Source organism: Aphanomyces invadans (assembly GCF_000520115.1).
Source record: "Aphanomyces invadans strain NJM9701 unplaced genomic scaffold supercont1.5, whole genome shotgun sequence".
Lineage (NCBI taxonomy): Eukaryota > Oomycota > Saprolegniomycetes > Saprolegniales > Verrucalvaceae > Aphanomyces > Aphanomyces invadans.
This window is the reverse complement of record NW_008580150.1, coordinates 1,434,838-1,445,217: the sequence shown is the minus strand read 5'-3', so window position 1 is coordinate 1,445,217 and position 10,380 is coordinate 1,434,838. Positions and strand designations below refer to the sequence as shown.

Genomic DNA, 10,380 nt, shown 5'->3' with positions numbered 1-10,380 from the left:
CATCGCAGCGTTGGATAGTCCGTGTGGAATTGCATGGCAAACGCAGCACGAGTCACTTCCAGATCCTTTTGCGTCTTCTTTTCCCGGCAAGCAATTTGCTTAGAGAAGCCATGTCGGTCAGCGCATCGCTGGAGGAGCCGCAGGAGCGCGTTTTACCAATTCTTCCTTATCGCCACTTAGCCTTCGATCCATGCCGTGTGGGCGTTCCGCAGGAATCGTATCATGTGGGCAGGTGTCACGGTTAAGTCCTGGCGTCGTAGGTCCTCGAGGTATGTAACCAGCTCACATGGTTGGGCGATGATAGCTTCCCAGCGCATGGGCTAGTGTTCTGTTTCCGAGCCTTGAATCGCTTGAACGACATCATAGAGCCTTCGTTTGTAGCCGGCGCACGCATCTTGCCATGTAACCAGTTGTTACAGCTGAGAGCAGAAGTGATGTTTTCTCCGCCAAGCGCTCAGCATTGGAATTTTGTGCAAGATAAGGGCGCTGTCGACACATTGGCGTTGCAACGTCTACGGGCAATCGTGGTGGATTGAGTGACAAGGTTGTCAAAACGTACAGCAATGTTGGCTTGAAAATTGACGGGAATATTTTAGCCAATGTATTTTATCCACTTAATTTAATCACTTTTGATTGGATAATTCAAATATGTATTCTTCTTTTTTGGCGCGGACTTACTGTATTCAGCGTCGTTCCCTGTAGATGGCCATCATCATTACCGCTGTCACAGCCTCAATCATTGCAATCGCCCCCAGCACCACTCTTACCCCAACCACGCCGACTCCAGCCGCCCCTCGGCGGCCTCCCAAGCACCCCCACTCCTAGTCCGCGGTGGCGCCTTGACGCAGTTGTCTGGCATGCCACGGCCGCTTGACCGAAGTATCTTCTGCATTCAGTTTGGTCACGTCCGTGCCACAGTCGTGAGAAGTGCAATTGAAACTATGACGGGGAAGAGCCTCATACATGTCCTTTCTTCTGATCAATTGCAGGGTAATGGCAAAATTCCTTTGTCGTATTTGCACCTCATGGACGGTCTTGACCACCTGGTGTTGCTAAAGAATGTATGGTTGCAGACGACGACGTACCTTATGCGATACCACAACGACTCATGTTCCCGCGGGATCATGATCCACGTGCGTTACGGTGTTGTCGCAATATTCGAACATCCGTGTCAGTGTGTTGTACCGTAGGCGAAATGAAGTGTGCAGTCAGTATACCCTAACACCCTCATTCACTTTTGCATTTCCCTTGAAAGACAATGAGAGTCGTCAGCGATTCACTTGCCGAGTCGAGGACCCAGAAGTGAGAACAAAGAATTCCTTAGTAGCAGTTGCTGTTGCAGCTTCTCCTGTCCCGAAACCACGAAACCCCGAAATCGGTGGAGAACGACCACGACGTGAATGGAATCTGAAGAATTCGACTTCGACGAACGAGATATCGAAGCGCGCCGGGAGGAGCATCGCGAGTGAGATCGCGAAGCCCGCGTGGCGGTGAGAGGCTCGAGTCGCCGCGTGGACGACAGCCTCGAAGTGCTGCCAGCTGGCTGAGACACGAAACGTGGAATGCACCGGTGTCAGCTCCAGTTGCCGCGTCCGCTGCGCACTCCGATGGGGCGGCGGTGAAACCGGTGGCTGCTGCGGCCGGTACCACACCAACACCGACTTCGGAGCCGGCTAGCACGACCTGTGCAACGTCCACCGCAAGTGATGCTGCAGATGGACGTGATGATGAAAGCATGCGCGTTGGTGACTGGATGGTCTTCAAAGCGCCAGCCATCCCACAGGCGCCAATGCTTAAGAGCTCGACAAAGGCCGAGCGCCGTCAATTCATGAGAGATTACCAGTACCTGGAGAAGGTGGTCGCATTGCAGACGTCTACCACTAAGCCCTTGGTGGTACCGGTGTCAGCCTGCATTGACCACTTCACGACAGCCATGTGGGAGTTGGACAAACCAGCTGACTCTGTCACGGAAGCTGAAAGGGTCGGGTGGATGCGCCTCGGCTACGACGTTTTACCCTCTGACCTCGACACGATCCGCGCTCGGCTGCGCAGTTTGGTAAAATTCGACCTGACAATCGTGGACGTCGACTCATGAGTCGGCAAGATGCTTGAGGGTCTAATGAAGACCCTCGAGGTGGACAACCAAGAATGGGTCCTCCAAGAGGAGGGGAAGATGATGGTCGGCATCATTATCGACGCAAAAAAGTCTGTTGGCCTCCAGGAGGTTATTAAGGAGCAGATTTCCATGCAACGTAACAAATCATTGAAGAGGCCACAGACGTCGCACACGTCTGTGGCCTCGGTGGGTCTGGCCTAGGCAGCCGGAGCTAGTGTGGTGGTACGCGATGCCGTGTGTCCGACAGAGGTAGCACCCTATGGAGCTCCGACGATTACATGCACGCGAGAGATGAAACTCAGGCCCGTGGAGTTTCTGACCTCCTACGGACCTCTGGTCCTTCGAGGACAGGATGTGTGTTGACGACAACGTGAAGGACAGGGCGGAGATCCTCGTCGGACGGCCCGTAATGAAGCCTTGGGGTATTCCGACGATGGGTTGCTCGTGGCGGGAAGTAAGCAAGCCGCCATCTGGGACCTGGACGCTCTAGATCCAGAGCCAGAACCGATAACGACCATGGAGAGGGTGAATCGCCTTATGCAGGCGGAGTTGGATTACCGCGGGGACGACGACGGTGGTCCCCAGTGCCCGACGCCATTGCCGTGTTCGTTCGACGGGGTGACTGCACAAGCGGAGCGCAAGCTGTCAGGGAAGTACTCGCCGCGAAACTGGTGCGGGCAGAAGAGGAAGGTCTCTCTGCAGTGTCTCTTGAGCAGCTGCGTCGGCTGCTCAAGGTGTATACGGATGTGTTCCGATTGGAAATGAGCTGCTATCCGCCTATCAAGGTGGAGCCTCTGAAGGTTCGAGTCAAGCAGGCTGCGAGCCCCGTGAAATTTGAACTGCATCGGTACCCGCCTCTCCATATGGAGTACCTCAAGGGGCAAGTGGGTGAGCTCGAACGCGACGGTCTCATCCACCAAAACAACCGGTCGAGGTGGGCATGTGCCCCGCTCATCGGCCCCCAGAAGGACTGGCGACTACAGAATGACGATCGATAGTCGCCATGTGAATGCTTGCACATTGGCGAGGCCGTGCCTATGCCCAACCTCGACGCGGCTATGTCAATGTTGACCGGCACGTCCGTGTACTTCAACCTCGATAGTTGAAGGGGGAATTGGCAGCTACAATTGCACCCAATCTATACCCTCACGAGGGTCCTCACCGGATACGCCGACGCAGTGGCGTTCTACCAGGCGGCGGTTAACCAAATGTTCGGGGACCTCTTTTTTCAAGGGACCCTTAGCTGATTGGATGACTTGATCGGATACGAGTCGTCCGATATGATCGTGTTGGCCAAGTTCCTCGGTATTTGCAATTTATGCCCTCAAACTATACCCCAAGAAGTGTGAGTTCTTCGTGAGGCACACTCACCGAAGCGAGTGCAAGGTCTACGCGATCTGGCGGTCCCGAAACAGCCGCTGAGATGCAACAGTTCGTGTGTGCCGTCAATTGGATGCGTGAGTCTGTACCCGAGTACGCCAAGCTGGTGGCACCGCTGCTGCAGCTGTTGGACGTCGCCGCCAAGTCGGCAAGTGGTGCTAGACGAAAGTCAGCGTTGGCAAGGATACGCCTGGTTAACATCGGATGGGCCGACGACCATGCGTCATGTTTCGAGGCCATCAAGAATACTATGCGCGGCATGGTCCCGTTGGCCCATCTGACCTCCGGAAAGGTGATCTGCCCTATACACCGACACCAGCGACGGGTTTTGGGGTGCTGTAGCCTCTCAGTTCCCCCTGGCTGACCTCGGCCTAGCATTGGCCGACCAACGGCACGAACCACTCGCATTCCTAAGTGGTGCGTTACACGAGGCTAGCGAGCGCTGACCCATTGTGGAGAAGGAGGCGTTTGTCATTGTCGAGGCTTGCAAGCGCCCCGAGAACCAGCTATTGCGCCCGGGTGGTTTCCACCTATTCACGGACCACCGGAACTTGGTGTAATAGTTCCACCCAGGTGGTGGTGGAGCAATCATCGCCAAGTATCAGACCAACAAGCTACAACGCTGGTTCATGGTAATTTCGGCGTTCCCCTACGTGATCGAGCCGATCTCGGGGGACAAAAACTTTTGGGAGGGCCTCCTGAGTCGGTGGGACACGGCGAACCGCGACGCCAGCCATTCGCTTGTCTGCTGACTAGTCCAACTAGTGTTGCCGTTGCGCTCCAACAATTTCGAGTGGCCCGCCTTGGGCGAGATCGTCCGCGCTTAGCGCGATTGTCTCGACTGCGATGAGTCAGCCGACAAGAACTGTTTTGTCATGCCGTCGGACGCCACGTGGATCCCGAGCGGATGTGTGGACATAAAACAACGATTATGCGTGGTTGCTCATGCGGGAATGGGGTGGGCACCGCCGCGCTCAAGCTACCAAACAAACCCTCACGAGGCTGTTTTGTTGGAAGATTGTTGATGCCGAATTCGAGGCTCTCGTTAAGGAATGTATGCACTGCATGTCGTGAATGGGGTGGTGGAGCCCGGCCATGGGGACAGGCGCTGCACGCCGACCGACCCAACGAACTCATTCACCTCGACTGGCTCCAGGTTCTAGTCAAGGTGAACGGCTGGCGGTATCTGCTAGTTGTAAAAGACGACATGAGCGGGTATGTCCGCCTCTACCCTGGTGCTGATGCGACGGCACAGGCAACATCGACGGTATTGTTGGACTGGTTCGGACTCTTTGGTGTCGTATCAACGTGGGTAAGCGATTGTGGCTCGCACTTCAAAAACCAAGTGATGGAAGTGCTGCGTCGGTCGGTCGGCGCCAACCACCACTTCGTCACCCCCACTGTCCATGGGCGAATGGTACAGTGGAGGTCCTACGCATGGCTCGCGCGTTGTCCAGCGAGTTGAAGTTGCTGCGATCGAGTGGTCATCCACAGTGCCGATGGTTCAGTCTGTCTTGAACCACCAGCCGGCGGATCGTCTGGGCAATGTGCCATCTATCACGGCGATTTTGGCTCTTCCAACCAGTACACCGCTGCGGGCTCTCTTCTGTTAGCACAGGTCGCACTTCAGCGCATGATATTCCGCCAACAGGGCGATCTTGTCCACCCTCGCCACTGGCTCATGCTTCTTCACCAATGCATCATACGCCGCCTTTGCCGTCATCAATCCATCCACGAATTGGTACTGGCTTTCGTCCAAACTCTCCGTCAATATTCCCAACGCCCGGTCGTCATCGATTCTTGAAAATTCGAAGCCCTGGCCGTCGTTGGAATCCATGCCATTCCATTCGAGATATTTGTAGAGCTTCTTCGTACGCAACTTCGCACCAAGCCAAACACGCCAGGTGCCAAAGTTGGAGTTGGTGAGCGTCACTGCAGGCATGACAAAGTGGAGGGGCTTGGGCTTTTACAACGTTGACAGAAATCGATCTCGAGTTGGGCTCATAACCTGTTAGCACAGGTCGAAAGTGATCGAGATGGCAAATGTAAAAGTAATTCAAGCTTAGGTGGACCGACCCCAGCACCAAATTCAGGTTGAATCTGGTCTGCACATCCAGCTCCTACGTGTCTATGTGCTGGGATACTTTGAGACCGTGAACAGTGGCATGTTGACCCAGCACCCAGACCGCCAGACCGTGGCTGTGCTAGCATCTTCCACCCTCGGCCGAAGGAATAGGACACGGTCGATTGGCTGGCAAAGAGCCAGCAACAGCATCTACAAGAGGTGGCCATCGCCCTTGACCAGATGCACAAGGATTGTGTGTCGAAGGCTGCATCGAAACGAGAGAAGAAACGAGAGCAACGGGCGTATAGGCAAGCCATGAAATGGCCAAGCCTAGCTTAGGGCGACTTCGTGCTGGTAGCTCGGGTGGTTCGACACCCGAACAAATTGGCCCTCCGCTGGAAGGGTCCATGCCGTGTTGTACGGGTTCGTTCGGACCATCTGATGGATATCCAGCAGTTGCTACCCTCGCACGCCATCAGCCTCCACCACGTCAGTCGCCTCAAGCTGTACTCCGAAGCGGGTCGTGACATTGCCGAGGATCTCCTCGAGCAGGTTGACTTTGGAGACAGCGGGTTCCATTTTGAAGCTCTCAAGGAGATCCGAGACAACGCCGGCACTTCGAAGGTCGCGTGCAGTGGATGGGGCTGGATGAGGTTGAGGCATCCTAGGAGCGTGCAACGACCTGTACGAAGAAGTTCCCGTGCATTTAGACGGTGGGCTAAAGCCAACGCGAAGATTGAACTGATATCGTCGCTGGTCGCCGACGTGGAACAATCGGTGGGGCATCCTCTCTAGGAGGGCTGCGTTCCCGCAGAATCGTGATCCACGTGCATTACGATGTTCTCGTAATGTTCGAACATCCATGTCAGTGTGTTGTACCGTAGGCGTACAGTGCTGGTCCCGCGTAGACGAAATGAAGTGTGTAGTCAGCACTCTAATACCCTAATTCACTTTTGTTTTTCCCTTGAAAAGCAGTGAGAATCATGAAAATCGCCAGCGATTCACTTGCCGAGTCGGGGACCCGGAAGTGAGAACACGCTGTCGTCTGGCATGCAACGCCCGCTTGACCCAAGTAACTTCTGCATTCGATTTGAACACGTCCGTAGTGCAGTCGTGAGAAGTGCAATTGAAACTATGCCGGGGAAGTGCCTCATAAATGTCCTTTCTTCTGATCATTGCAGGATAATGGCAAAATTCCTTTGTCGTATTTGCACCTTAAGGACGGTCTTGGCCACCTGGTGTTGCTAAATATGGATGGGTGCAGACGACGACGTACCTTGTGCGATATCACAACGACACCCCCTCCCAGGTGCCCCTCGAATACGTCCACTCTATGTACTTTTGTACGATGTACAACACTGAAAGGCACTAAGCCAAAGCGTTAGCTGGATCATATATACAATTGCTAGTGCGCCAAACAATACCATGTTAATGGAAGGCGTCGAGCGCAAATCCCATCAACCTGATTCTCCAATTGCACTACTTACACTTTAGAATACTGTGACTCGGAATCCAGGCTAACGGTATAGGTCACATCAAGAGTCTTGGAAAAATTCTCATTCATGATCGGAATCTCGACCGAACAGTGGAGCGCCGACGCAGCATCCTCGAGATCGACATACGAAATCGACGTCCTGCGGTCGGCGGAGGCCTGGCGCTAAGCTTGCTGGACGGATGTAAGTTTGGATGACCACTCGTTCAACCCTCGGCAAAGTCGAAGACGACAAGACGTTTTCCCCCAAAATCCAAGATGCAATTGCAACGTATTCAAACACTTTCTCCGTCTAACCTCGCCAAGTAACTTTGCCTACGATCTCGTATATCCCTGACATGAAACTTCGATCTGCTGGTAGAATTAGTACTTGCCAAACGCCATCGCCAAGGTAAGCCGTTCGCGACATTTGTTCCGGCCAAGATTGGGACAGTTTGTGATAGGTTGCGCGACTGGTGTTTGCTCTATGCATGATTCATCGATGGGCTTCACCGATGGTATCGTTTCCGTCGTGCTCGACGTCGTTGTTGTTGATTTCAAACGGAATCTTGATCAATCCGATCATGTTATTGCTCAATGTTCGTGAAATGTTACCAACCGACAATACCATCGACCAATCCGTTGCTTTGAAATATTCATCATCCCATCAAAAGAAGTTTTCATGTCGGTCGTCCAATTTGTCGGATCGATGTCGGATGCCATGTACTATACATGTATAGTTATCTTTTGGGTGTGACAGATTTACAGAAATATCATGTCGTGCAGTTGAGAGTAATATCGAAACTAGTATCATATAGTCACGAATTTTCGACATCAATATCAACTTCTTTTTCTTGAAAAACGATATGCCTTACTACACCTTCTCCCGATCAACCTGAACCAAAACCACTATCAATGTGAAATATGGAACAGAAAGAAACGTTTGTTGATGTTCGGATCAGATAAAGAACAGTTAAAATCGTTGCAGCCTCCAACAATGTGAATAAAGGCACTATCAATATGAATTGTATTCACTTTCCATTCTGAATGTCTTCTTACAGGATGGCCCGTTTTACGTTTCGTTGGCAAAACAAAGCCTCCTTGATCACCAAGGGTCGCGTAATACAAGTAGGGGAGTCCACAGCAGCCTCTTCGAGCAGGCATAATTCTTGACTCCAAGAACGTGTCAAAAGTTCGCCAAGACAACATGAGTCGGTACTTTTAGCGAGGTAGCGCTTGATGCTCGCCTTGAATACACTGAAACAACTCTCAATTCGATTCAACATGGGCGAGTAGGGGCCAAGTCGAAGAATATCGAGATTGTTGTGTGGCAACACACGTGTTTCCGTTTGAGAGTGCGCCGGCGAATTGTCCAAAACAATGACAACCCTCTTCCCGTGAAAGTGCTCTTCCCAAGAGAGACCTTGCTTGGCGCAGACGTAGATGTGGTCCACAAAACTTGCATTGACATCCATCTTGATGCGTCCTCGTTGCATGCGATGGCACACAAGTCCGTCCACGACAGAGACAGCACACCGCAGTTGGAGGTTCGGGCCCTTCGATATCGGCAGCGCTACTACAGCGCGCTTTCACTTCCGCGTTCGTCCTTGACTTCGCTTGAAGTAGATGTTGAATTTGGTTTCGTCAAAGTAAGCTACAGTATGTAGCCGTTAGCAGCTTGGCGTTATCCTTGAGCTTTTGGGCGAATGCTTGTTTGTTCAACTTGTTCTCTACATTCTTCGTCCGCCACCGCGGGGAAGCGGTGAAGCGCGGTTGTTCGACACAGCACGCCAAGCGGTTGTGACGGAAACTTCGTTGTGCTTGGCGACAACTTTCCAGTCGACGCTACCTTGCTGGTATGCGTCGAAGACTCGTTGCTTTTCTGCGACGGTAGGTCCGGCGAGTTTCATGCAGATTCAAATGTGATGATGTTTGATCTGGTTTCCCGCTCAAGGTTTGGCGCCTTTTGAGAAGATCGCCATGTGTCATTTCAGTTTGATGTTGGCTTTTTTCATTGGTGGTGGTTTTTCCAAAGGTCGAACCTGTAGATTTGACGGAAAGACCCCGTGAACCTTAACTACATCATTATATTGTTATTTTATAAAATATGTGTAGAATAAGTGGTAATCTTTTACGAATCATCCGGAATTCACATTGATGGTTGTTTTGGTTCAGGTTGATCGGGAGGAGTACTGTAGTTTGTAAGAAAAACAATACAACCAACATTGCGTTTTCCCAACCACTGCCCACGAACTCAGCAATCGCGCGCAAGAAGTAGTTCAAGCTTTGTCCAAGCACCGCAAGCAACATACGTTCCTGACTACTTTTAGCGATCCCATGAGCGAAGACGACCGCAAATTTGGCGGGGTCGGTGGACACTGGTGTGGTGCGGAGTCCGTGGCACGCCAAAATGCCCCTTCAAACAAACAACAACCTCGAGCATTTCTCCATCCAGATCTTTGCCAAGGTCATCCAGTTGCAGTAGGCCCCCGTACAAATGGCCCCCTCGACGCTATACTGGGTCGTTGTGCAATCGAACGCCGAAAAGATGTCGCCAGGAGCCCGATCTACCTCGAACCTACCAACGTTTGAAAGTATTTTACATGGACAGCGTCGCAAGAAGTCATGACCGAAATCACAGCCAAGGCGGTGCCAGTCCTGGCCACAGGGCTAGCCAACGCCTGGCATGGCTCGTCTCCGAGAGCAACCGCGCTCGGCTCTACAAGACCTACGTGCTGCCGGTGCTTCTGTACAACTGTGGCACGTTGGCCCTGACTCCGACGCAGCTCGATGGCCTCGACGTCTTCCACCGCCGCCAACTGCGGCTGCTGTTCGGCATCTTCTACCCGCACCAAATCCTCGAAGCCGACTTGTACGCTCGCTGCCACACCTAGCCGCTCCGCTGCCTCGTCACACGCCACCGGTGACGTTTGTTTGGTAACGCCCTCCGCGCCCCCACCGACACCCCAGCACAAGCTGCCATGACCGCCTACTTTGCACCGTCCAACGAAGCCAAGTTCGCAGGCAGGACCAAGACGACGCTGCCAGTGGTGCTCCACCGCGACCTCCAATGCGTCAGTCGGTCACTGCTCACCACCGAAGAACTCGACGTCATCCGCACCACGGCCCAAGATCGAGGCGTGTGGAAGTGCCTAACCGATAAGATCACGACGACGTGCCTCGACCGCCGATTGCCCCCCACGACTGTTGACACGGATATGAATGTAGACGATGTAGGCCACCGCCACACCAAGAACCCGCGCCGCCGCTTGCAAGCGCGGATCGACGCCCTCACCGAAGAATTTGCTGCTATGCGTCTGTAAGGAGAAAGATACCGCCAGTCTTGAA

At 53.1% G+C, this 10,380-nt stretch overlaps 4 protein-coding genes across 4 annotated transcripts; all 4 read left to right on the top strand.

The window, feature by feature from the left end:
* Positions 1-1,735: 1,735 nt before the first annotated feature.
* H310_03468 (hypothetical protein) lies at positions 1,736-3,114 on the top strand (the record flags this gene model as incomplete). The annotated part of the gene is made up of 4 exons (XM_008867339.1): positions 1,736-2,056; positions 2,105-2,224; positions 2,498-2,724; positions 2,766-3,114. The coding sequence occupies 4 exons, from the start codon at positions 1,736-1,738 to the stop codon at positions 3,112-3,114; spliced, it is 1,017 nt and encodes a 338-aa protein (XP_008865561.1).
* Positions 3,115-6,002: 2,888 nt separating this feature from the next.
* H310_03467 (hypothetical protein) lies at positions 6,003-7,222 on the top strand (the record flags this gene model as incomplete). The annotated part of the gene is made up of 3 exons (XM_008867338.1): positions 6,003-6,214; positions 6,272-6,338; positions 7,091-7,222. 3 exons carry the CDS (start codon positions 6,003-6,005, stop codon positions 7,220-7,222), a joined length of 411 nt encoding a protein of 136 aa, XP_008865560.1.
* A 2,413-nt stretch (positions 7,223-9,635) lies between these two features.
* On the top strand, positions 9,636-9,926 carry H310_03466 (hypothetical protein; the record flags this gene model as incomplete). Its single annotated transcript, XM_008867337.1, has 1 exon — positions 9,636-9,926. The coding sequence occupies one exon, from the start codon at positions 9,636-9,638 to the stop codon at positions 9,924-9,926; it is 291 nt and encodes a 96-aa protein (XP_008865559.1).
* Positions 9,927-10,013: 87 nt separating this feature from the next.
* On the top strand, positions 10,014-10,355 carry H310_03465 (hypothetical protein; the record flags this gene model as incomplete). Its single annotated transcript, XM_008867336.1, has 1 exon — positions 10,014-10,355. The coding sequence occupies one exon, from the start codon at positions 10,014-10,016 to the stop codon at positions 10,353-10,355; it is 342 nt and encodes a 113-aa protein (XP_008865558.1).
* Positions 10,356-10,380: the final 25 nt, after the last annotated feature.